Source organism: Corapipo altera, unplaced genomic scaffold, assembly GCF_003945725.1.
Source record: "Corapipo altera isolate COAL_440 unplaced genomic scaffold, ASM394572v1 62, whole genome shotgun sequence".
NCBI lineage: Eukaryota > Metazoa > Chordata > Aves > Passeriformes > Pipridae > Corapipo > Corapipo altera.
This window is the reverse complement of record NW_020884894.1, coordinates 7,491,087-7,518,186: the sequence shown is the minus strand read 5'-3', so window position 1 is coordinate 7,518,186 and position 27,100 is coordinate 7,491,087. Positions and strand designations below refer to the sequence as shown.

The 27,100-nt window shown below is 41.5% G+C and overlaps 1 protein-coding gene across 2 annotated transcripts in view; it reads left to right on the top strand.

Moving 5' to 3' along the window:
• Positions 1–1,583: 1,583 nt before the first annotated feature.
• Positions 1,584–27,100, top strand: part of CDH13 (cadherin 13) — a 447,767-nt gene continuing 422,250 nt past the window's right edge. The window contains exon 1 of one of the 2 annotated variants that reach the window (XM_027646728.1): positions 1,584–1,785. In XM_027646728.1, the coding sequence (XP_027502529.1) occupies positions 1,741–1,785 (45 nt within the window). In that variant the 5' untranslated portion in view covers positions 1,584–1,740. The remainder of the gene's footprint in view (positions 1,786–27,100) is intronic. The other variant, XM_027646729.1, reaches the window with a different exon arrangement.

The window sequence follows — 27,100 nt, the reverse complement described above, 5'->3', positions numbered from 1 at the left end:
CTGTGGTACAGCTGGTGCTGTTTTCTGTGGAGTCTGACCTATAATCCCCCCACAACCTGGTGTATAAACTTCCTAGGTGATCCTCTTGAGGCTGGGATTTACACTTGGTGGGGAGCTGGTTCCCTGAAGCAGCAATGGGAGGTGGTCACTCACTTATTTTTAATCATAAAGAGCTCTAAATTTTTTCTTTTTTTGCCCTGCTAAGCTGGCTTTCTGCCTTAAAAAATGATGAAAAAGAAAGCAACCTACCTGCTTTATGTTTTTTGTCTAAGTGGTGAACCTTTTGTGGTTATATGGAACATTATTATTGCTACTGGTTGTTCCTGCTGGGTTTTGTTCGGCTTCTAATCCATCTTGAGAATTTATAGTTGTGTGTAATGGAGGCACTGGAACAGAGTTACTGCTGCATGTGAGGGCTTAAACTTGGAATGACAGTGTTTTCCCTCAGTTTTGGTCCAGTGGGTAGGTAAAGGAGGATGTAAGCTGTGAGCAGTAGACTAGCAGTGGTGTATCAAACAACATTATTCACAGCTGGAAGCTCCTGCTGACGCTGAGGAACTCAAAGTGGTTGGCAGCTCCTTTGAATGTTTCTCCCGGAGTATCTGCCTACCTGCCTTTCTCTCCCCAGCTTTCTTCTCATCTCCACCAGCACAGCAGCCACCTGTGGTGGGGTAGAGCAGAGAGTGATGGCAGCTGGTTCTGCTGGATGAGCAAGCAAGGGAAAAACATCAGTCATGAGAGCTGAGGAGACTTCTGATCCTTCTAAAAATGGGGGAGGGGTACTGCCAAGTAACTCTGGTGACTGCCAGAAGACAACTCAAAAAAAGACTGGAGTGTTGTGATAATGGGGAGTGGCAAGAGAGGTGGAGTTGGAAATGCAGGCAGGGGAATCCATTCCTAATCTTTGGTCCATCTGCCTGAGTTGCTTGCTGGGTTGCAACATAACCAATCCAGAGAAAGCAGGTCCTTGAGCTATCAGGTCCCCTGTTTCAAACAGGAGAAGTTTTTGTGACTGAAGGGCGTGCACCCTCAAAACTTTGTCCCAGATTCAAGTTCACTGAATGAAAAAAGCCAGTTCTGCCATTACCTGGGCAGATAAAAAAATCTATTGCCTTATGATGGATTTTTTTCTGCAGGCTAGAATGGATCTGTCTTCATTATGGTTTGTGAGATTGAGGGGAAAACACAAAATATAATCTGTATTTCTACTGCACTGAAAAATTTCACTGTGTTCTCCTTCTAAGGCTTGGAAGTAGCCAAAACTGCAGCAGTCATTTTTTTGATTTATTGAAAACAAAGCATACCTTATTAACATTTTAATAAAGAGAATCTCTTTGCAGTGGTGCTCAGAGTTGCTCTTATTACTCTCTGTGCAATTCCATTTTCTGAAAGGGAAAATACCATCAAGATCTGTAAGGCATGATGTGTTAGTCTGAAACTAAACACACAAATACACCAAAGCAAAATGCTTTCTAAAGGTGCTGTGTTTGTGAGAGGTGCTTGCCCAATATGTGTGATGCAAAATGGGGATGCTTTGTGAAGAAATCATCCTTGTAAAGCCATTGGTTCTGGTCATCAGACTCTATCCAATGCTTTAGTGATGATGCTGCTGATCTATTTGGGAAGTTGGCTGGCTCTCAAGGCAGAGTCTCTTCTCAAAGGCTGTTTCACAGTGAAAATATGCTCAGTGCAGCCGAGTGCATGAATGAAAAAGCCTCTGGTACCTTCTAGTCTGGCAAAATGCAGCACAAAAGTCAACTTACTCTGTCTTTTCTGCTGTCCCAGGTAAGAAATGTGTGTTTTTTCCTTGCTTTCTTTCATCTTTCTGCTTTTGTGCATTTGGATTTGAAAGTATTTGTAATTCAGGTCTGATTTCTGAGTAATTATACATTGCTTGAATTACTGCTTAAAGATGCAGGATCTCTGCTCTAAGCCAGTTGCTAGGAATGTAGAATCTCGTAGTTCCTTGATTTACAATTACAACCAATTTGCCGTGTGATATATAGCATTTTTCCGTTTCCCTTCAGGAAAGGTGGTGGGGGGAATCTTTCAAGTGTCTTGGTTGCAGCTGCAGCAGCAATATTTTCTGTCATATCAAATGCTGCAACTTTGATTTGCCTCTTCCCTCTGTGGCTTTTGCTGGGTAGAAGGCTGTTACAGGCAGCTCACGTTATTTATTGCCTTTTTTTTTTTTTTATAAAAGAAGAGGAGGGGGGAATATGGAGGAAAAATAAAATCAGACCTTGCAAGACGTTCCCTTCTCCGTACTCTCCTGATAGATGTGTAATACTCCGTTAGTGACTTGCTATGTAGCCTCTCTCTTATTAAATGTAACAGATCCCCCTCTGCCAGAAAGCAGAGGAAAAAACACCCAGCCTTAAAAACACGGAGCTGCTGAAGCCCCGCTGCTGCTGCCTGTCAAAGCACGGGGACTCGCTGGGCTTTGACTTCCCAACACCTCCTGGCTGCTCTTTTCCTCTTGCCGCCGCCGTTACAGGGCTCACTCTTTTGGAAGCTCAGAGGAGGTTTGGAAATCCTTTGTTGTCCAGTTTAAATGCATCCTTCCTTCTTTTGTCTCAGGAGCTCTCTAAACTCTTGCGTTTAGTGACGGTGGTGCTGATATCCTGAGTAGGGATAAAACTTAATTCCGTTTTGACTTGGAATCGAGTGGTTTTGTGTTAACCCTTAGGGGGTTGGGGGGTTTTGGAGTGTGAAACTAGTGCTTGGGACGCTGAGCCTGAGCCCTCGTGCCTGTGTAACTGCAATCTCCAGCAGGCATTTGGTCTGCTTTTCCAAAATAGGATGATAAGGCGAAAAATGGTGAGGGATCATCACTGGGAGAGCTTTATTGCCGAGAGGAGCCACACAGTGTGTAAGTAGGAGGCAGTGGGGTGAACTGAATGTGTACATGCTGTGGATCAAGGTTAGGATATTTAGGTCCTGGTTTAACCTGATAAGGAGTAAACATGTGAACGTGGGTGGCTGGAGTTATGGGACAGCAGGAGACTCTGGGGATTTGCTGTGAGCAAGCACAAAGGCATTTGGGTTGGGTTCGGGATAACAGCCCTGCTCCAGGGAGTGGAACAAATGAAAGCAGCTGCTTTGGGCCATGGCTATGGTGCAGAGCAGCGTGTGCTGGTGACATACACAGGGTTCCTTGCAGGGCCACTCTGCCCGCCTGGGTTGGGGCTCTGTGGCTCTGGCCCAGGGCTGGCCCATGGGCAGCTCGCCAGCTCTGCTGGGACTGGCTGAGCTGCTGCTCCTGGGAGGGCTGGGGAGACCCAGAGGGCTCCCGGGAAGGAGAAGTTGTCCCAAGTGGGCAGGGATCCAGCCTGGGCAGGCAGCTGGGCTGGCAAAGCTGCCAGTGAGAAGCAACGCTCAGGGAGCAGAGGGGCTGGGGAGAGGGCACACACAGTGCAAAGGTAACCTGTGGATATACTGAACTGATGCTCTCTCATCTTGGCCTGGAGACCTCCCATCTGGTTTCCTTGGCTTTCTCTGGTTTTAGTTTGGTTTTTTTTTTTTTTTTTTTTTGTGCAGCTTCTCTAGCACACTGCTGAATTAATCAGCCGGAGTTTGGATTTTCTTTAGCGGCCCCTTGTAGGGAAAGCAATATGTATGTGACAGAACAGGACAGATTTTTAAGGCCTGTTAAACATAGCTGCATTTTTTTAACACTAATATCTACTTAAAATTTGACAAGGTGCAGACACCTGGTTCTGAGAACAGCTGTGCAGTTTATTGATAACTTTCAGCCATGCTTCAGAGTTTCTTCCCTTGCTGGGCTGAGTTCTAATGTAACTCAGGGTTGAGCTTGTGGTGCTTTAGCACTGCTTTAAGTGCTTAAACTGCACTCCACCTTCTTTATTAGCATATGCAGCTCTATCTGGCAGTGTCTCTACCTTGTGACTTAATGCATCTCCAAGTTTACTTTATAGATCGTGTCTAAGAGTTAATGAATTGGGGAATGAATCAGGCTATAATATGGAAGTACATGTAATTCTGCCTTCAGGTATAGGTTGAGTATTGGCAGGTTAAAGCATGAGTTGAGGTTGATGGCATGTGAGGGAGAGAAATGAGAATTACTGAGAGGCTGCTTGGCTCCTCTCGTTGACAAGCCACATGCACAACTTTCATGTGACAGGAAAAGTAAACAGAAGAATGCGAGAAACAACATATTAAACAAATGCAGCCATCTGGCTGTGTAGTGGTTGTAACACATTGGGGGTTCTTTTTCTGCAGGTTTTCTTTTTTTCTCTCTTAGGAGTAGCAAGACTGTCTCATATAATACAGCGCCAGTGGAAACCAGAAAAGCTCAATTTTGATAACATTCTTTCTGAGCAGCAGCAATCTAGTAATGCAATACTCTCTGTGGAGGAAGGAGATAGGAATAACTTAATGATAGCAAAATTTCCAATGTAGAAAAAAGTTTGAGGAAATTCTCATGTTGGTAAGAATATGAACTATAAAATGCTTATTTTTTTATCAGTAGATCATGTCTAAAATTAGTAGCTTTGGTTTTGTGTCTTCTTGGTCTGTATCTAATTCAACTGCATTTTTAAGTATAAAATTTGCCTTTTGAGGCATTAAAAGGATGAGGATGAGAAATTACTTTTTCATGTCAACAAAGCAGCCCATCAATTATGTTTGTAAAAACTGTGGTAGAGATGGACAATAAATTATTCTTTCCTCTTGCAAAGATTTAGTCTACACTACTGCTACCAACTGTTTGTCCTTATTTCCCCAAAAGGAAAACTGAGCAGTAGCTGGAGTAACTGAGGAAGATGTTTCAAGTAATCCTTTAGTTCAGACTCACCTTTAAAACTCCAAAGCATAACTATAATATACAGCTTTATTGATCTGAAGCTGACAATAAAAACGAAATGTACTCTGGTAGCTTATGCAGTTCCCTGTGCAGGGTACAGTAAGCAGTAAATACGTACTCTGATGTGAGAGATTTAAAAATCTGTGTGTTTTTCCTTTTTCCCAAAGGATATTTTCTAAAGCCTATGTGCAAAATATTTGTTTTAAAACAAGTTTTTCACAGCCTTTCTTTTGTATGTTACACATTTTGTGCAGACACGAATCAAAGTAAAATTTGTAAATAAAGCTTACAAGAGGAAGAAACCCCACATTTTTGCTGGTTGCAACCCATTGAAACGTGACAATTGGAAAACTGTATAGATTTTTCAAGCTTGTCGTTAAAATGAATAGAGAAACTTAGTCCTCGAACTCTCTCCCTTAATGCAGAGCCAACTCTGCTGCATTCCTGAGCTTTTATTTTTTCGGATTTCTCCAGAAGAGGGCTCCATGCACAGCTTAAAAGGCAGCGCCCAGGTATTGAGAGCAAGAGAAATCTGTCAGCTTCAGGAAAAACAGAAACATCTTGTTCACACAAAGTCTGTTGGCATAACGTTAAAGACTATGCTCAGATTTTGACCGAGTATTTCCCTGTTCTATCAAGTTGCTGTAGGTCTTGGGGTTTTTTTTAAGAGTTCCTATTATTTGGGAGTTCTAGGGAAGTCCTATGTTTCTTGTGCTATGTAACAGTTCTAAGATAGCTTTAAAAATGTTAGAAAAACTCAATTCCCAATTACTGTGTATTATTATTTGTACTGAAAAGCATTTTGTGAGCAGGCTGACACTTGGTCCTCACAGTTCCAGGCCATCACTTTTGGTTCTGTTGTCAAAAATGATCTTCCATTTGCACGTCTCATTCAAAAGATGGTGTTTCCCAAAACACAGAGCCATTCCAGCAGTTGGACTGTGCTATTTATCAAATATTACCTTCGAGGGAAGGTTGGTACCTAGTGAGTTAGTGTGACTTTTGGCAGCAGCTCTACCCTGTAAAAATACCCTTCTGTAGAACCTGACTACAGTCCTTACTGCTAAGTAAGGAGGTTTGTTACAGTAGAAAAGTGGAAACTGGTCATGAAAACGCTCCTGGAGTTATGGTCTTACAGTTAAAACCCAGTCTGGGCACCTCCTGAGACTAAGCCTTTCAATTTAAGATGTAACTCAGGCATTATGTTGGGACCTGCTTTCTGTTTCTGATGATCAAAAAAGGTTGTTCTAGTACATGTGATATTTGTGCTGTGGTCCACTGGGAGCTATTGATTTGAGTTTTAGTGACTTGAGAGCTAGGAAATTAGTATTCCTGAAAGCCACCTCCATGGAGCAGTGCAACAGGAACAGAGGTGGCAACAGTGGTGTCTCTTCAAGGAGACATCAAGTTCTGCCTGTCCTTTTCTTCCTGTTTGTTGCTGGATAAGTAGGCTCTTCCCATTCCATTAACAGGTAAGAACAAGGTAGATAAGAGCTCTTAGTGTTCCACTGCATTGCTGCTGGAGTCACATCTCTGACCTTCAGCTGCTGGGTTGTACCAATGTGCTGCATTTCAGAATTTTGGCCTCAGATTTCAGAGTTCCTCCTTTTGGGAGGAAGGGGGGCTTCATTTGGGACTTGAAGCAGAAAGGGCAGGTGAGTGAGTTTAATTGTTTCATGGAAATAATTTCTTCATTCTGTCTTTGATAGCTACAAGCACAAAATTCACTGGTGTTCTAACCAAAGCTTCATCTGTGCAGGCAACAAGACAAATCTCCCATGTCCACTGGGGAGGAGAGACAGAATGAGAGGGATTTATCATCCTTAGGAGACTAAGTGGGCTATAGCACTTCCCAGTTAACTCTGGATGATATTAGTGGGTTCTTGATTGTGGCCATATGGTTGCACTGTGCCCTGCCCTAATCAGCAGATGGATGGGACCAGCCCAGATGGGAGGCTGGGTTTCCTGTCACTTCATGTGTCCTGCAGCAAGCAAAATGGCAGTGTACACAAATCAGTAGGATATTAAATGCCAAAGAAGAGAGAAAAATAAGACTTGCTTTATTAACCACTGTTTTGTTATTCAGAGGTCTTGGAAATTTGCCCACTGCTTTTTATTTTTTTGTGTGTGTGTGATGTGGACTGTATTCTCTGTCAAATGGAAGGATCTAATTCTTTGAAAGCCTGACTATTTTGCATGAGGGGAACTCATTCCACTGCTATCTTATCCAATATTCTACTGTTTTGCACCAATGATTTTCTTGACTAGAGAAAAAAGAAGGATTTTGAGATTTGGGTTGAGGGAGCTGGCTAAAACAGTTCTATGAACAGACCAAAATAAATATGAACTCTTAAGAGTGGGGTGAATCTTTTCAGCACACAGTTGTTATCAATATCTCTAACCACTTGGAAAAGCTGATTAATGTGTTTAAATAACTTCTGATATCTACGAGTATCCTTGTATGGGTGTCTAATTTGGTGTTGCAATGAGCTTTGTTTTTAGAAAGCTGGACATCCCTTCAAGCTTTTGAAATATCTCAAAATTGGACAGCCAGCTGTCAGAAATGAATAAGTTGTTATTGCATAAGGTTCCTTAGACTCTGTTTGATAAAGGTTCTACTCTCCAAACTATCATTTAAAAAAACCCAACAAACACTAATAATAGCTATCTATTTCAGTCTAAAGTCTTTTGTTCACTTGCTGTGAACAACTAATGCTTAATTCCTTATTAGTAATGGGAATGTGTATATTTCTAAAAGCTAATATTTAATTCCCGAGGACTTTGCAGGTGTATGTAATGAAGAGCAAATATTTCTTGTGTGTATGAAGGCTGTGTTAACAGTACAGAGAGGAAGTGGGTTTCTAAAAGTTTGAAGATGTTTTTGGCTTATGAGAAATCATGGCAGATGGACCTTGTGGAACTTGTGTGTAAACCAGGGCTCCAAATGCTGAAAACCATAGGTTCTGGGCCATTAAGATGTCACAGCACTGTTTTGTGGCTGTACACAAAAATATATGTATACATATAACTTGAATTTAGGATAAGAGGTGCTCACTTACAAATATCTGTGCCTGCAAGCTGAGGTGACCTCAGTTGTTACTGAAGGTTCCTGTTGGTTACAAACTGTTCCTCCCCCGAGCTGTGAAAAGTGTGAGAGCTCCTTACCTGCTCCAAGACAAGGCTGACAAACTTGGCTGGAAACACAGCCAAGGGAGTGTTGATTCCATACTTTAATGGCTGTCTGCCACAGGGACAGTGAGACATCTGTGGCAGAGGCAGAAAGAGGATGAACAACTCAAATCAATCCTCAAAACTGTTGACACGCTGAGATTTGAACAAATTGTTGTGGAGCAAAACAATCCAAACACTTTACAATGCACTTATCATGCTGATAATTGCCTCATCAACTTTATAAAATCTTAATATATTTCTTTTCATTTGCTTGGCGTGACTTGGAATTTCTAGAAAGGTTGCTGTGCACGTTTTCTTTAGTCCTGGAGCCACAGGTAGGGGTTTTTGAACCCAGAAGTGTCAAATATAAGCTGGCAGCTGTCCATGGGGTCACTGTATAAAGACAGGAGGTCTAAGCTGCTGTAAGTTCATCTGGACCCACTAGGGAGCTATCTCAGCACAAATTAGGAGTATGATCCATACTTGTATAGACAACATATAGCAATGAAGGTGGGGATATCATGTAAAGTTGCCCCTTCCTTACCCTACTATAGTTTTCTTGATGTAAGATGGTCTTTGGAATGTCTAATTATGTTTTAAACATGAACCACCTCTTGGTAACTGATTTGGAACAGAGAAAACCCTGGTAAAAGTGTTCCCAAGACCTCGCAAGGATTTTCCCATAGACAAACTTGTTTGCTTTGTGTTCCTCTGCTACCAAATAAGGTGTATTTATACATTTCCCCAGAGACAGCCCTGCATTTTCCCTGAGGACCCACATTTTATCAGACAACAAACAGCTCTATCAAACTGTGGGAGCTGAGCATAACACTGCTCTGTAGCTGACAGAGGAGGAAATCCGGAGCATCTGGTGCTTTGCTCTCCAAGTGTAAGGAGATGGAATTAGCCATTAGAATTGGATGGGCATATCCTTCCCCATTAAAGACATTGTTTCAGAGCTCTGTCAGAGGAAGCTGAGCAACTCCAAGTATGCTATGCAGCAGGAATGGATATCTCAGCTGCAGGTTGGAGCTGTTCACTATGGTGAGATAACTGGCCAAATTAAAAGGCATTCAGCTTGACCTTCTGCCAACATAAGGAAATGGTCTTCCAAGTGCCAGGAAGTCCTGGGCATTATCAACCATCCTTATTCAGGTGAAATGTGAAATGAAAATCTTGTGGGTAAAGATAAATGAGAATGAAATTACAATAGAGCAACACATAAATATCAGGTCTGATTTCTGGGCATCTGTATTAGCCTGCTATTTGAAGACTGTATTGTGCATCAGGCAAAGTGGTTTTATTGTTTTCCAAAATGTTTCTGTTCATAATTCATGATCTAATTGAACTAACTGGACTCTAAACTCTAAAAATCTTGATTTATGAATATCAATATTCCTGTTATTTACTGATTGAGTCACAGCTCTGACCTGAACACTAAAGCAGTTAGGTGCATATTTGATCATCTGTCTTTAATACAGAATCATAAAATGGTTTGGGTTGGAGGGGAACTTAAAGATCATCCAGTTCCAGCCTCCCTGCCACGCACAGGGACACTTCCCACTAGACCAGATTGCTCCAAGCCCCATTCAACCTGTCCTTGAACGCTCTCTCTCAATCCATTCTCCTCCCAGCCTGTATTTGTGCTTTGGGTTGCCCCAACCCACATGCAGGACATTACCCTTGTTGAAGTGTGTGTGGTATGTGGTAATATCACTGCAGGAGTCATTCTGTGGGAGAAAGCTGCAGGGATGGTCAGTAAAACCTGTCAGCAATGGGAAGCACACCTTCCTACACCCACATTCTCTGCTTTCCAAGGCTGTGACATCTGCTTCTAGTTCTGGAATCACTTTCTTCTGATGCTTTTAACTGAAAGATCTCATTTAAAAACAGTAAACAAGAATTCAACCTCCACTTTTAAATGTCATCAATGCTTTTCCCTAATTGTTGATCCGTGTAGTTTAGCTATAAATAGAGGAGTGTGGCATTCTGTGCAGTGAGGATATTACTTATTGTAATCTGATAAAAGAGCAGCTGATAAGTTTGGATACAAGCTGTTACCAGGAAGTAAGGTAAGGATGCTGGGAATAAATAGTTCTGTCTCTTGTGGAAATCACTTCTGGTGTCGCAGATCTCAAGTTCTGTTTTCTGTGTTTGCAGCAGCAAAGCCCTGTTGCTCACACTAACATGGGAGCAGGTCTCCAGTGGATGTGGATTGATTGCATTGCCCTGCTCTGTGTTATCCAAGTGAAGGATGGGGAATGTCAATGCCAGGTGCATTCCTGCTGTGTACACACCGGAATGCTACAACTGCTTCTATTACTGTGGTATCTGAGCACCCTACACATGGTAATGAATTTATCCTTGCTTCCCTAAAATAACTGCTCAGTTGTGAGAGGAACATTATTCTGAAATGGGAGACAGCCTCCAACATCTGCCTGTTTCAATGACTCTGGGTCTGTTATCTTAGTTGAGTAATGGTGTCTGCTGCTGTCACTTTGGCTCCTGGTGTTGATTCAGTGGTGACACTTCACTGTACTCTGGAAAGATTAATTCTGATTGGAGGGAGCCCAGAATAAATCCAGTCTTCAGGCCAATCAGGAGCTGGCGTATTCTGTGTTTTAATAATGCAGCTCAACTTTCAAAAATATAATTAGTTATGATTTGCCAAAGAGCTGCTTATCTCTATACAGCCAGTTATGTGTATAGAGAGGAAACTAAGAGAAAATATTTAGCTAATCATAACTGCATGGAGTTCTTTTAGGCAGAAGGAAGGGGAGTGTACTTCCTTATAACTGGTGTTTATATGATGGCTGCTGGCAGAATGATCAGCTGGAGCAAAGGAGGAGGATGAGGCTGGTAGAGCTGGTTACATTCATGGCATTTGAGACCAAAATGACCTGGGGTAAAAGACAAGGCAATACACAACCAACTATGCCTCCAGTGCTTGGGTAGGGGAGAGCTGTTGGATATTTCCACTGCAATGCGAGGCGTAAACTCAGTGGCAGAATATTTCCCCCACCATGTGTTCACTGGTAAAAGTTACAGCCTTCCTCCCTTCCCTCAGCTTGGAGGACGCAGGGTTACTAAAACTTGGGATCCCCTGGCAGGAAGTGAGCAGGTTCATGACTGTCCCACTCTGATGCCCAGCTTCTGGTAATGTGATGTTGCTGACCTAAAGTGTTGCTGTTAGTGAGATGCACCTAATGTTTGAATTCCTGGGAGGAATAGGGCACACAGATGGATCACTTATTACGTGCCCAAAACATGAGAATCTGTAGACTTGTATGGACTATCAAAAACCAGTGTCTGACTTTATGGAACAGCTACCTCTTCCTGCATGGATTTGTCCCTCTGAAATGAGGATTCAGTTTCCTTCTGCTTCCCAAGAAAACAATTCTCAAAGCCTTTGCTCCTTCAGGAATCAAAGGCACACAAGCACAGAACTTGTTTCCTGCCGTGCACGGGAGCTAAACATTGATTATGGGTAGCTGAAGGAGTTTGGGTAAAACAAACTGACTTGGTTGTCTGCAATAGCTCATGTTGAACCTGAAAAAAATTGTTTCTCCAACTTGTTCTTGACTTCTGATTTCTACATGCTGTGTGTTTGTGGAGTCTAGCTGGGATACGTAGGAATAAAAAGCCATCATGCACAGCGTGAATGGTTCTCCCTGCCTTACCTCCAGGCTGCCTGGAAGCATCAGCATTCCTGTAATTTCCTCGTTCAAATTGCTTTTTCTCTTTTCTCTTCCATCTGCTTAAAATAATTCAGATAGTCTGAGTGCTTTTAGTTTGTATCCTTCAACTTTCTTCCAGAACTCCTGGTGTTGGGGAAAGGGTGAATAGTTTTTGCTGCTGTGGTTTAACTTCTCTGATTGGCTTCAACAGGCACTTTTGTGAAGTCCTTTGCTGTTCTTGGTACTTGTAGATATTTTGGTGATAGATGAGAGGATGATGGGGATTTTCTGCACCATGAGGAGAACCAGACGCAACAAAGGAGTTTCTTTCCTTAAACATGTTACATGCATACTGTTATTTTCACTGAGTAATGTGCAGATTCCCCACAGTTAGTACAGTGCTAAGCTCTAACTTTCAGCTAATGTGGTAGGCAAATGCAACTATTAGTACTCGTGTACTGGCCCAAATCTTGTGCATTTCTTGGTATATTCATATTACCCTATTCCTTTCTCCCTCAGTCCCATATGCAGTCTAGTTCTAGCTGTATATGTGGAAAAGAGAATTTAATTTATCTTCCCCATTAATGGTGTTAAGTTGGTGGAGCCAGAAGTGCTGGGACAGTTATTTGACAATAAACCTGCTGACACAGCTGCTGAACTTCTTGTCCCTTTCCTTGGCTGACTGAGGAACACAAGAAAGAAGAGTAAACCTTAAAGCAAAAAATGGAAGGGAAAGCAAAACCAAAGGAAAAGTAAAACCCAAAATGGTATTCAATTCAAAGTGCTGTATTTTTGCAGCTGCCAAGATTTGGAAAGCAGCCTTTTATATTTGCGATACAGTTAACAGATGGAGCAGCATCCAGCCTATTTTTACCTGATTTCCACATCTTCTTTTGCACACAATCTTGCCTGGTAGCTCAGGCTGACACCCATACCCAGAGCTCTTGCTCGTATCTGGATCTGAAGTTGTTGGCATCAGGAAATGCTAATACTGTTTCATACACATTTGTCAGTATCAGCATCTGGTTTCTGAGAAGCAAGAAATTTAATCCTTTGTAGAACTCCAGGCCTGTTTCCAGCATTCATTAACTGTCCAACCACAGAACTCTCCTCTCTCCTACATTTTGTGTTTTGCTGGGACTTTATTATCACTTGTTCTGTGTGTTGATGGACAACATTTATCTCTACTGCTTGACACTTTTGTGTTTGTGATCATTAGATCCAGTCTACTGATGCTTTGGGAAACTTGTTATCATACAAATGAAACAAAATTTAGGACATACCTTTCTCTAATTGCCTAGTTGGAATGGGAATGGAGAGAACAGAGGACAAACTGGGTGTAAGGAGTGAGGCCAAACCAGCCTTCATGGCAGGAGAGCACACTGCAGTTTCTTTTGAACCTGTTTGCACATCACTTCTTTAACTCTCAGACTATTTTGTGTGTGTCAGAAAGGTGACTTGCCACATGTCCCTTAGGCAACACAAGCAGGATTTTTAACGGCTTACTGAGTGTGTCCCAGAGGAAATGGGAAGGTAGGAAAGGGCCAGAGAACCTCAGAGTGGGAGGTACAACTCTGTTATGGCTTTCTAGCAATGAATATGAAGTAAGCCAGATACCAGAAAAAGCTGAGCAATGTCTTGCTGAAATGGGACAACTGTTATGAGGGATAAATGCTCCAAAGTTTTGTCAGGTACCATGTGACTTCCCCTCTCCTACTGCTTTTCCTTATATATAGTTTCAGACTTATGTCCTTTCTCTTATTTTCTGACAGCTCTCAGAGGCCAGCTGAAGAGCAGAGATCAAAGGGAAGAGAACCTGGTTTCAGGCACATTTGCAAACTGGCTGTTAGTTTTCTGCAGGGCCTTCCATGCTTAAAAAGGAAACAATCCTCCCCTGACAACTGAGCACACAACTCATGTACAATGGATCTGCTTCTGACACTGTATTTCTGGGGTGTTTGTATGACTCATGATTCATCTGGCAGTGCTAGAGTTCAAGCACTGATAAAGGCAACACAGGAGAGAGCAAATACATTTGACCTTTCAAAACATTGAATAGAAAACAAAAATAGAAAAATAGTTACTTTGCAGCTTTTCTTTGTATATGTGTAATGGCTAAGAGCAAACTAGCCTTCTCATTTCTGCCTTGGGAGCCCTGGTAGCACAGACTTCTCATCCTGAGATCCACTGTGTTATACCTACTGTTTGCAGGACTGTGTGTGAGTTGGCTTGACGCTGGAGTAGAGGTACAAGCCAGCTTTGATTTTCCCCAGTTCAGGGACTGGCCTGTAGTTCATTCCTGCTACATCCCAAAATCTTTACTGTTTGATAAGCTATGCCTATTGGCTGGTCTTGGCTTAGTTGCCTGATAGGTAGGAGTCTGTATTTCAAGTGTAAATTTTCACTGCAAGTGTCATTTTGAATCAACAGCACTGATACAGAAGGCTCAGGGACCTGTGGAAAGTTTCTGCCAAAATTCTCAGTTAGCTTGGATGCAGCCACCTCATAATAGTGCTGGGAGGAACTTTAAGAAGGGAGTAACTCTGTGGGTGCTCTGGGCACCCCTGTTCAGTCTGTACTGCAGAGCTCAGTGTTGCTCGAACCCTCTCCTGGAAGGGCTGAGGACTTAAATAACAGTGAGGCTGAGTCAAGGCATGGCAGGCCTTGATTGTGCCACTCCCCATGGCATGACTGCTCCTGGGGAGTGTGTGTAGTTCTGAATAAGGCTCCAAATATGATGGGAACTGAAGGTCCTCCCTCCTTTTCCTCATAAAACTGTGGCTGATTTGTGAGTACAATCCTTTGCTTTACAAGCAGAGGAAGCACATGCAGTACATCTTTCCCAGCCTACAAGCTGGAGATGTACAGGGTGTGCAGAATTTCATGCCAGGTTATGGGGGTATGAAATAGGTTTTGAATGATGTGATCAGGTTAAACTTTCATCTTCAGCCCCTTTGGGGAAGGGAGGGAAGGCTATGCAGCACCTGGGTAGGGCTCTGGTCTAGTATTGCTACAGCTATTTTTGGTATTTCTAAAACTACTTTGTAGGAGTGCACTGTAATTTGGATATTTTTTTGGATCTGAAATCTGAATGTTTTTTGTTTCTTAGCTGCAAGTGATTTATTTGTACTACCCTTGTGCAGCAGAGAGAAACATTTTTCCCTTCTCATTGCACTTTGTTATTCCTCAGTTCAACTTTGTTATTCCTTAGTTCACTGCACAGTCACCTACTGTGGCTATATGAATTTCATTAACAACAAATATTGAACAATCTGGTTAAATAATAATCAATTTGTCTTTTAATTTGCCCCTTCTCCATATATTTGTTGTGAAGGGATAAACTATCTGATCACCTTCCCTAGCACCTGTAAAGAAACCTGTCTGGTTTTGCTCAGTGCAGTTTGCAAGGCCTCTTGCTGAAACAGGGCTGCTGGACTGGGAGGTGTGTATAGTGGTGGACCTAAAAAGAGAGGAAGAAAAAGTGTGATTGCAGTTTAATGGGTAGAGAGCATCCTTCAAGGAAGTGATTCCTTGGTGTTTAGGAAGTCTTTGCTGCAAAATATGTAATTAATCCCTGGATAAACAGCACTAGTATAACAAACTTGCTGTCTTTTCCAGTCAAGGTTTTAACTGTTCCCTTCAAAGTTATGCTCCTTTTTGCTTATTTTTTGGACAACCCTTCTGGCCTGATGCATCTCACTTGTGTAACAGCCCAGATTTGGCTGGTCAAAAGTAGGGTGGAGAACTTAAAAAATAGCTGTGGCTTTGAGTGTCCTTAAGTTGAGGAGGGTTTTGAGCTTTGATCTTCCCCTTGCCCATCCAACTCTGTGGGGACTTTGATACTGGTGTGGTTTTTTGTTGTTGTTTTTTCTTTTTTTTTTTTTTATTTAACTTCTGTCTTCAGGCTGTGCTGCTTTGCTAAGAATCAGAATTATAAAGCAGTGCCTTTTCCCACCAGCCGTATGCATAGAGCTGACCTTTGGCTTGAATGCAAAGTTAGGTGTCGACCTTGTCTCATTACTAAATATAAATCATATTGACAAGGCTTCCAGGGGGCTGTGGCTGGGGAGAGGTTGGCAGTGAATGTCTGAATGGCAGGAGTAATTTCTGATCTTTGTACTTAGGACTGAAGGACATGCACCAAAACAGGCCCAGGAGGAGAGGGGCCTGTTGTTGCCCATGTGGACACCCTCCCTTGAGCTCTACCTTGCCTTGCTGTGCTTGGCTAACGTGCTTGGGTGTCAGAGCCCACCCTTGGCACCAGGGAGTGGCTGCTGGTCCTGGTAGGGATAACTGCTCTCACAGTACTTGGAGCTTTGCTTCTCTCTTAACAGCCTCATCCTTCGTGAGCATCTTGATTTCGAGTGTCTGTTGAAGCACTGTAAACAGATTTCCTTCGGCTCTGCAGCACTACATGCTGTGTTGCAATACATTCTGTCTACTTTAAAGCTGTTAGTGATTCATTAGTTTACTATTCCAAAAACCAATTCCAAAGGGATCACTCATCTCCCTAGAGCAGTGAAGGTATTTTCAAGCTGGCTACACAGTGCCATGGCAGTTTTTTGCCTGGTTGCAATCATGTGGCAGTGATACTGCCAAAGGCTGCCAATTCAGTGGAGAATTGCACACAGATTCCATGGGTGGGAACTTGCAATATTATTAGACACGGCTAATAATAGTTCCTCTTGACTTCTGAAATGTCAGAGTGGTCTTGTGAGTAACTGCACTTTGCAAAGCTTTAACTTTTTGTTTACCACCAGTAGTCCTTGACATGTTCAATGCTGCATTGCACTTGTGATATAGAAAAGAAGTATATTGGAAATGAGGAGTCAATATATTTGTCTGTGAATTGACTGGTGTCAAGGTCTCAGAGTTGCAGCATCAGTCTGGGGTTCCAGGACTATGCCCTGTGTGTGTGTACAAGATCTGGAAAGAGGAGCTTCTCCCATGTGGAGATTCCTGAGATCCAATGAGCATGCCTCTGCTTCAACCCCCCTGTCTGCAAAGGCCTTTGGAACCTGAGAGTGAGAACTCCAGTGTGCTATTAAAAAAGAAAATATGCTAACATAAAGAAGTAACAGTTTTCTTTGAGAGGTTCAGTTACTGTCTGACAGACTGTCCTGGAGTCAGATCTCCAGGGTTTCTGGAGTTTCTGTCTCCCAGACCAGTTGCTCTAGAACTGGGTCTTCTGGCAGGGAAGTCTTCTGATGTGCAGAGAACTTCAGAAGTTTTCAATTGTTTTATGAACAAGTGACACCAAAATATATATAAAAAAAATCCCTAAATACTCTATAGAACTAAGTTAATACTCTGTCTTACACCAACCATTTATTTCCTTTTGCTGTCTGGTGGATCCAGCAAGGTACCAGCTGTATGTCTCCATCTGCAGGATTTGCTGTGAGATTTTTATGGACTGCTGGAGGCCAGGCAATAAGGGATTTTGACATGTTGGCTCCAGAGTAGCAGAAACTGATAAATAAAAAACTACAAGATGCTAGCATTTAGAAGAGTGAGAAATTAAGCCATGAGACTTTGCTCCTTTTGAGGCTATAACTACAAGCACAGCTCTGAGAGGATGAGCTGAGTTTCAAGAGATGCCAGACACTTGTCCCTTGTGATTTGACTAAAGCTGGGGCACTTACCTCTTGCAAGTACAGAGCTGCATGGGAATTGCATGAAGCCAAGCAATGGAGAGCAATGCAAATGCAGGGACAGATGACCTGTATTCAAAGTGACCCTTCTCACTTGGCTTTTACAGCTGTTTATTGTAGTTACAAACACCTGATGTACCTTGCAAGGCAGAGTGGCATCGCTGGGGGCTGTGATTAACATGACACACAGAGGGACCTCACTTTCTGTATGCTACTATAGCTCTAACTTTTATTTTCCTGACTTCTAAGAGATGTTAGATTATAATCTCACTTAGAAGCAGGGGAAACTGAAGTATAAAGCAAGAAAGTAGCTTGTGCAAAGCCCCATAAGAAGTCTTTAACAAGCAGTCACAGCTCAGGAGCCCCAAATTCTTCATCAGTACCTGTTGACCTTGGTACTGAAAACCCAGAGAAACAAGTCTTGTTGGGGGGTCTTGGAAAGAGTCATGCACTAGTTCTGTTTATTTGAACTAAAACTTTAATTACAGTAACTATTTTGTATCTTAATGAGCAATGCATCCCTCTACTTCTGCAGTGCATCCAGCTGCCGGCTCCTTGTCCTAAATATATATTGCAGACTCCTTGTGACAATGAAGATGTATTTTTAGTGTGCTGGGGGAATTGTGGTTAACAGAATGACTTCAACCCAAGGGGAAGCTTGACTGTTGTCATTTTGTTCTTGTTCAATAATCTGAAATACATCATCAGCATCAATGCATTACTAAAAGAAAAATAATTTTAGAATCAATGGGGTTTTAAGAATATTTTCCTTTTTCCCTGGTCTAAGCCTCTTTTATTTTTTTCAGGAATTCTGTCATTTTCCCTGCTTGGTAACTTAAATTAAATCTTGCTGGCGAGCATTTAAAGCAAGTTCTGTGCTTACAAATCTGGGAATAAAAGCAGAAAAGATTTATCTTGTAATAAGCTTCTATTCCTCCTGTATTTATTGTACCTCATCCCCTCTACCCTCTAAATCATGATAACCAGGCACTGAAAAACATATTTTATATGATGATCCATAGGAGTCCTGGCAGATGGACAACAGAATACTCTCAGCTGCTCTTTGCCATTGCTGGGGAAACTCCATCTTGCACAGACTCACAGAAGTCATCAGATTGTCCTTTATTTCAAGTTCATTCTTTGTCATGCTGATAAGCCTTAATGGGCAGATGCATTTGGGGAATTTGGAAATGTAATTCTTAGATTTGCAATGTCAAACGACTGAGTAGCACTTGTGACAGTTGCCGGATCCCTGGTTTTGTCAGGCTTTAAACATGTTGAAAGAATCAGGTTCCTCTTCTCTCCTTGTGCTGTCTGCAGTCAGCAGTGATCAAAGGAGAGAGTGGAGGTGGCCTACTAGGAATGCTTCTCTCCTCCTGCCTGAAAGAACAAATGACTACAGCTTTCTCCTTCATTGGAATAATGTGCTCATCCACCCATTTTGAGCACAGTCAACAACTCTCAGTGAAATATTAGAGCAGACACTAAATGCTTCTCAGGTGGCTCAAACTGCCACAGAAATCACTCTTTCCCATTTTCTGTGGGTTTGATCTGAGCTGGTCCAAGAGGAGAAAGTAAGAGAGGTGTTATCTGCAAAAGCTTCCCCACAGCACCAAGTTGGTGATCTTTGTGTAGAACCCTGTGCAGCCCAGAAGTATCATATGACAATCTTTAGTGTCCCCAGTGAAATACTTGCTGAAGTCTTACATCAAACAACCTGCAGCTGACTACTGCAAAGGGATTTTTTTTTCCTTTATAATACTATTCAAACTAGAGGTTAAACCTAATAGCTAACAATGAGCTACTTGAATAATAATTCATCAGGTTCCTGCGTGTGAAACACTTGGTAAGAAACAAAGTAATAATGGCCAATATAAGTGCTAAAATTTAAATAAAAATTTGAATTTATGGCAGCCATATGGCAGCCATATTACATTTCCTTATATTAGTTCAATACTAGCTCTTTTTTAACTTGTAATTAAAATGCTGTATTCCACCTAAAACATACAAGACCTTGAAAAGAAATGCTTGGTTTTTTTCTTAAATTCATTCTCATTTTGGCATTATATGTGAGAGCAATAACTGTGATGGCATTTCTAAAAATCCAAGATGTATATCTGTCAAGTATCAATAACAGATAAGCATTTTGTTTGTTTTCTGCTGTTAATACATTTTGCTATTAGCAGAAGATAAAAATCAGATTTTCTTTCTCTGTTGAGTCCTCAAATTCAGTTAAGCCAGGATTTTGTAAACAACACCATGCTTTGAAAGAGGGTAAACCACCCTGAGCTTTCAGGGAACATGGATACGTCCGAATGTCCTTGCTATTATCATAATTCTAATCATTGTAAGCTGCAAGGCCGTTCAAAATATTATCTAAGCCCTGACAACACCCTCAGTGTTAGTACAATGCATTAAAAAAAAATCTTCTGTACAATCTCTATCTCAAGGACAAACCACCTAATTAACAAACCTGCCTGAAAAACACACTTTTCCTTTTGTCTTAATAAAGACAATAAATTGTAGAATTCAAATTTGGTTTTTTTTCTTTTTTTTTGAGTCAGAATGATCTGGAGAGAAGCTTTTCTTGGTAGAGAGTGAAGAAATGTGACTGCATTAGTTGCTGTAGTCAAGAGGGTGCTGAGTGTCTAATATACATGTTGTATGTGTTATCCATACGTATCTGAAGATGTGGATGAATGTATGTGAGGGATCATACACACAGTGTAGGTCAGACCAAAGCAGAGGTAAGTTTTGTGTGTTTTGTCATGCTACAAACGCTTTTTACTCCCAAAGGTAATACTTTGTAACTCATTCTCTTCACTTATAGTCACGCCTCAAGCTTGCAGTGAGTCCCAAAAGTTCAGAAGCTTCAAGTTCCTCTAATTGAGTCTGAGATGTTCATACAAAATCCAGTCAGAACACAGACAGGACTCTTAGTTTTTGAACCTGTGTGTGTTTTTGAACACATTACTGGTATGAAAGCAAGAGCTCAAATAAGCTGTTTTGAAAAGCAAGGATTTGAGTGTCTTTACAGCTTCAAAGTAACCCAGTCCAGCTGTGTATGAGACTTGTGGGGTTATGCTTGCTAAATTCTTACAATGAAAGCAGTGATAAAGCAACAGCAGCTGCAGCCCAGAAATGTGCATGGAGTAGTTTGCAGGACTGGTCTATTAGGAGTACAAAAACTCCCCAGGGTTGATGGCTTTTCCAATGTCGGGTTGTTATCCTCAGGAGTGTCATTCAGGACCATGTGGATCCTTTCCTTCCTGTGCTGTTTTAGAGGACTGGATCTGATAATTTTTAACCACAAGTGCTCCCTGCCTAAATATGCAGCATTACAGGAGGAATTTTTGCTCTGGACAAGCATAACTGGTGTGAATTGCAGCCCAAAGGATTAGAGGCTCTATAAGCCATTGCAATTCTCACTTTAAGACTCTGGAAATATTCATTCATGAGAGAATACTGATGTGATGTTTAAAAAGAGCCTGAGAGCAAAGTGTCAAAATACGTGCAGACCTTGGAGATACATCAGGTATAACTATATGCAGGGCAACTTAGAGCAGACCACAGAATGGTGTTTTTATTTTCCCCTATGGTGCGATGTTATAGCAGAGAATGGTGTGTAAAGGGGAAAATGGAATGTGTTCCCTTTCTTTCTCCTGCTTTTAAGCACAGTGACACGTCCTAATTTAGACCTAATTTTCATTCCTGTAACATTACTTGTATTAACGTCTAAAGTCCTCAGAATTAATTTGACTGGAAAAATTCCAGAAGGACTTTCAATTTTTCTCATTAAAAACATTATAGATGTCTTAATTAGGCAGTGTTATTAATAGTAATACTACTCAATTTAGAACTACACACTTAAGATGTGGTTACCTCTAGCGTGATTAGTCAGAGGAGCTCTGCCACGCAAGGATGCACACTAGAATTTTGAACAGTTAAATATTTAGAGCCAGATGCTCAGCTGTGTAAATTGTGTGGCTACTGCAGCCTCAGTGGAGCTAGACTAGTATCCATTAACTGGGGATTTGGTATCTAAAGTTATAAACAATCATTTCTGGCTCATCTCCCTCACTGTTTCTCCTTTTCCTTTCTAGTCTTAGTTTGTCTTTTCTCTCCACAGGAGAATAAGTTGATGAAGTAACACACAGGTGTGTTCTTGTCTCCAGCAGAAGCCCTTTAACTGCTGTAACTAAGCTGGAGCTACTCTGCACTTTCTCTCTTTCCCCATGTTGGCCCAGGGGGGAGTTCCCTGACTTAAGTGAACCTGCTCCTGATTTAGAACACAGTTCAAGGATCTTTCCCCAGTGCCTTTGACTCTAATGGGCTCTGTTACAAGCTCCAAGTTGTGGTACTGTGCTTCGTTTGGTGAGGACCTGCTGCTGCCGCATGGGAGGGTAGAATTAGGTGGAATGTTTTATTTGCTTGCCTAGACACAAGTTTACACAAACTTCTGAAGTACTCTGTGGACCAGTTAATTCCTGTATTTTCCTGTTAGATGACTGAAAGGAGCTATTTATATTTACTGTATTTGTGCCTGGCTTTATCACACAAGAGTGTGTGACAGGTTTCTATGGCTGTTGCTCCTGTTTGATGTTCCTTATGTTTATTGTGATTGTGGATGGGACAGGCTGGTAGCCCCATGGGCTATTAGATGCTGCTCTGTGACTTCATTTGAGGAACTTGTACACAATAACACCTGTACTTTGATTATCATCAAGTTACAGGACTTCATTAAAAAAGCCACCCTCCAAGCCCCCTAAAATCCCACAACAAATGTTTCCAGCTTTTGTAATTATTTGGAAAGTGAGGTATCCAAATAGAACGTAACACAGTAAAGTTTGGTATGTTCTGTTGTTCAGCCATCCCAGGGTTTAGATCCCAAGTGTTTTCAATGTGTAAAATGTTGCCTTAGCTGGGTATGAGCTCGTTTGTGTGGCAGAAAAAGCTGATTCTTCCACCAGCTGCGTGAAACCCAGATTTGTGTCATCCTGCAGGTAGTTTAGCCATGAAAGGAACACTCACCATGCATTCAGGTTCAAATGGACAGATGTGCAGGAGGCTGTTAAAGCAAAAGGCATCTGGATATATAATTGGTCTATGGGATAGTACTGAAATCTCAAAATGGTACAGACATTTACATCTGTTCACTGATGTATATAATGACGAGCTATTTGGGGTAGTGGGGTGTGAAGCCTAAAAGGAGCTTAATGGCTTTTCCTTTAATAAATCATTTGACTACAGCAATGTCATCTTTTATTAGCTTGTAATTTTGTAAAAGTTAAAATTGAGCATAATATAGCATATAATTCCAGGACATCTGGTAGCAATATCTAGTAGCAGCTGTTTAGTACCTGAAATATAAACAAAATATGATTTTATCCATAGTTGTTACAGTTAATTTTCCTGGAAGTATGAGGAAATAGATCTGTCCAGAAGAAAGAGCGAGTGAAAATCAAGATATTGTTCAAAACTTGAGCAAATAGAACAGGACTGCATAAAATGTGGACTAGGAACACTGTGTTGATAAAAAGATTTTGTTTTCTACTGAAGTGAAAGAAAAAATCTCAAATCCTAAAATGAATTATGGTCCTTAACTACACTGTGCTTTGGTACTGAAGTGCATTCTATTAAAAGTTTATGATCTGTTATAATTGAGTTCATATTGGTTTGGGGTTTTTTTCACAACCTATTCCTGTAAGGGAAGTTATAATGTGTTGATGTGCATATAACTGCATTCCTGGTGCTTGAGCACTAGAAGGGAGGAAAAAAACCCAACCCCACAAAGAAAGCAAAGTAAAAATGAGGTGAGAGCAGTGGTTTTTTTTTTTCCCCTTCTGCTTTTACTGTCTCGCTCTGTCTTGGGATTCCAAAGAAATCTGTGGGGTGTGTTGTCAGATGGAGCAGAGAGGGTGACTGTGCCTTTGGGCTGCTGCAGTTTGTGCTGTACCTGAGACACCAACCAGGTGCCTGCTCTGAAGTTTCATGTTTCGGACTTGGTTTCTGTCCAGGACATCAGATGTATTTGCTCAAGATGATGTAGCACCAGTCACATCTGCTGAGGCTCCCCTTGACACGGGGAATTTAACTTGTGCTTCTGCTGGGGGCATTGCTCCTGCAGTGTGTGTCAGACCCTCCTGGCAATGGGAATGTGCTTTATGGTCCAACTGAACGTGCACACTCCAGTAGTTTTTCATGTGGCGTGTCTCTATTAGCTGCTCTTTCTAAATCTTGCTCTGTAAGAAGCAGAGATGTTAGCCAAGTAATCTGACTTTAGTGTTGTAGCAGATTCTGGTCATTCTGGAGTCAAAAGTGAGATTTATACAGAGGCAGAATAAGATCTCAGAATACTACAGAGCATCAAAAGCTGTACATGTGGCACTAGTATCTTTCTCTTCCCTTTTGATGTTCCTTTCCAGGTACCTCTGGGGTGAGAATTCTGTTTGGGGCACTAGTATTCCAGCAATCTATTTATCTAGTCAGGTTTAAACTACCTGTACAGAACAATATCACTTCAGGGAGAGAATAATGTTAATATTTGACACCTGAATGGATTTTCTCACTCAGTATTTCTGATAAGGACCCCTGGTGAGTGCAAATGGTTAACTGTGATACTGGGTGTCTGTTTTACCTTTTCACTTCCTAGTAAGGACACAAGAAGACTCTTTTAGAACATGAGCACAATGATGTTTATTTCTGTCTTGGGGCATTGGTTTTCTTTTGATGTTTGCTTATTTCCAGCAGTGATTAAAAGTCACCTATCCAGCATCTTGATCTGTGCCTACCAGGAGTCTGTATATCTGTTGCAGAACAAATAGACCTGTGCCTTTGTGGTCACAATTTTTGATCCATTCGAAGCACATTTAACTAGAAAAATTCTTAATTTTCTGTTGCAGTCAAATGACACTTCTAATGGATGATTCAAGTTCTTTACCTATAACTTCATTTTAAAAACATTATTCAGTATGGATGTTCAAGTGTAAATAATTTATAATCATAGCCTCATGCTAGAGGATGTTAAATATCAGTAATTTTGTATTATAACTCATTAGGGATGACATTTGGGCTCCCAGTGGGCTGACTGTAAAACTCCCCTGGCCTTGGTAATGTCAGGATTTCACCATAAGTATTAACTAAAAAATAACATGATGACGTTTCACTTCTTACTACATCTAATTAATCTCTGTTAATTGCCTAACAATTTTGAATGTAATCTTATTCTGAAGGCTTGGAAGTGAACCAAACTGTGACCTAGACCCTGTGGTTTTTAACTCCTCTATGAAACAGAGGTTTGTGTCTGTGCATACTTGGGGTACTTGTATTTCTAAGTGCTTGATTCTTGGCTTGATTGTGTGTGCAGAGTATTCCCAAGATGTTGCTGTCTGGAATATGCTGCTCTTTCAAACAGCAAATGCAACAAATCCTCAGCAGGTTACAGCTTGAACAGGAGAGTTTTCAGTCTGTACTAACAAATTAGAATTTTTAGGTTGGAAAGACCTTTTTAATATCAAGTCCAGCCATTAACCCAGCACTAGACCATGTGCTTAAGTGTTCACCCACCTTCTGCACAAGCTGCTGTGCCATGGCCTGTCTGCCTGACCTGGCAGTGGTGCTCCTGGTCCCTGGGACTCCCCAGGGGCTCCTTTTTATGTGGATGGGGGGCCTTGGCCACGGATGGTCCCAGCCCTGTGGTCTGCAGGCTCCTGAAATTTCTCTCAGCATCCCTGGAGGTTCCCCTGGTTTGGGACACCCCCCTGTGCACTTTGCTAAAATGTTCTCCTGCAGATTGTGCTGGCACTGGGGCTGCTCACCTTGGCAAATGAGGCCCCTTTCTTGGCAAAGAGGAGAGTGTGGACTTGAGTCATCTTTGGAGGGAGAACAAAATGGGGTGTGAGTGAATGCTCTTGGCATTAGACAAGAAAATAAAGAGGACACAAACCCATTACCTTGTCATCTTCCTCTGTCACATGAAAAGACAGATTGCCTGAATGGGAAGGAGAAGGTCACAATGAAAGGAAAAGATTAGGTCTTCAAATATCTCAAATAGAAGGAGCTTCATCCTACAGCTCTTGAGGTGCCATAAGCTGATGTCATACGTGCTTAGGATTGCTCTAGCACCAACCAACTATCCTGCTGCTGTCTGTCTGCTACTAAATTCTCTTCCTCTGCATGTGGAGATGGTTTCTGCTCTGTGTTAATTCCCAAATGGTCCGGGGTACTGTTAATGGGAACTAGCAGGGGTAGCATGAGAGTTTTACACAGAGCCAGCTGCCTCTAAATGTTTGCATGCTGTACAGACTTTGTGTTTATACTCTTTGTGGTGGGTATTCCAGACCATACTTGTGTCCAATGCTCCTTGTGTAAGGAATAGAGACCATAGGCAACTCTGGCACTCCTGGGTTCTGGAGCTGTGGATCTGAAAGGTGTGACTGACCTTTCCAGTTCCTTGTAGCCATAAAGCCATAAAAGGTAATAGTTGCTTTACCTTAGGTTATTTTATCTCAAGCTGGTTAAGATGGCAAAGATTAATTTTATGTAGAGCATACATGCCAAGTATAACCACACCAAGAACTTGTTTACAGATGTTTTTCTAATCTATTTTATCCAAAGCAAGCAAAAGACTTTAATTCATTCGGGAGAGCTTTGGTGAAGTTATTGAAGCACCTCTCTGTCAGAGAGAGAGAGACAGATTTCTGAGGCTTCAAGACTCCACTGGAGGAGGCCCTGAACAGTGTGGTCTGACTTTGAAGCTTTGAGCAAGGAGGTTGGACTAATTGACCTCCAGAGTCCTCTTCCAGCCTCAAGTATTCTGTGACTCTGTGGTGATCTCGTTATTTGTAATGCTCTTCTTGCCAAATGCTCTCTTTTCTCCATGTGGACCTATTTATCTTAGAAACTACAATTGGCTTGTGGTGCAACCATAGCTTTTAAAAATGGGAAGAATAAAACCTATATATTGCAAGGGAAATGACTCCCTGGAACAACCACAGATTGAAAGTAGGTTTTTAATATCTGATAAACAGATGGAAAAATTTCTTATACTTTGAGTATTTCTGCTCATGTCTTTTATTCCCTGTAATTCATGCTGGCTTTTTGATGGAAAAACATAACTACAACCTGAATAATTTCCCTGGTGCTGTTGGTAGCTTGTCATGATGCAGCTTACAGTTGATGGGCTTTGAATTTGGCTTTCTGTTCCCAGCAAACTAATACAGGTTTTCTACTTTACTGCATCTCTACCTTAGTAAGTGGGCTGCTATCATGGAGGACATTCTACTGTGCTTATACTTATGATATTTATTTTTTGGAAAAAAGGTTCTTTTGGTGTAGAAGTAACTATGAAACCAATTTTAAACTTTGTGTAGGAAGTGAGTTGGGCTTGAATTGTGCCTCTCTGTGTTCTCAAGAGATTCAACGGCTTTGTTAAATAAAAGTTTTAATACCACTAAGTCAGATGTGGAAATCCTTATAATTCCAGCATTTGGTTATCTTGTTTCCTTGCATTGCAGCAGAATCTAGAGATTCTGTATCAGAGACTCAGTATATTGCTTATCTTTTTAAAACAGTTCTTTTACTCCTCATTGAGAGGAAAATGCAAGATACTGATGGGGAGAGCACAAAGCAAGTACTGTTAAGAGTGTAACTCAGCCTTTTCAGCAGCTTAGCAGCCCTTGATAGTTGCCTTTTGCTGCAAGCAAAAGTGAATTTTGAGGATATTTTGGTTGAATAATGTAGTGACTTGGTACAATTTTATTTTCAGACTTTTTTGG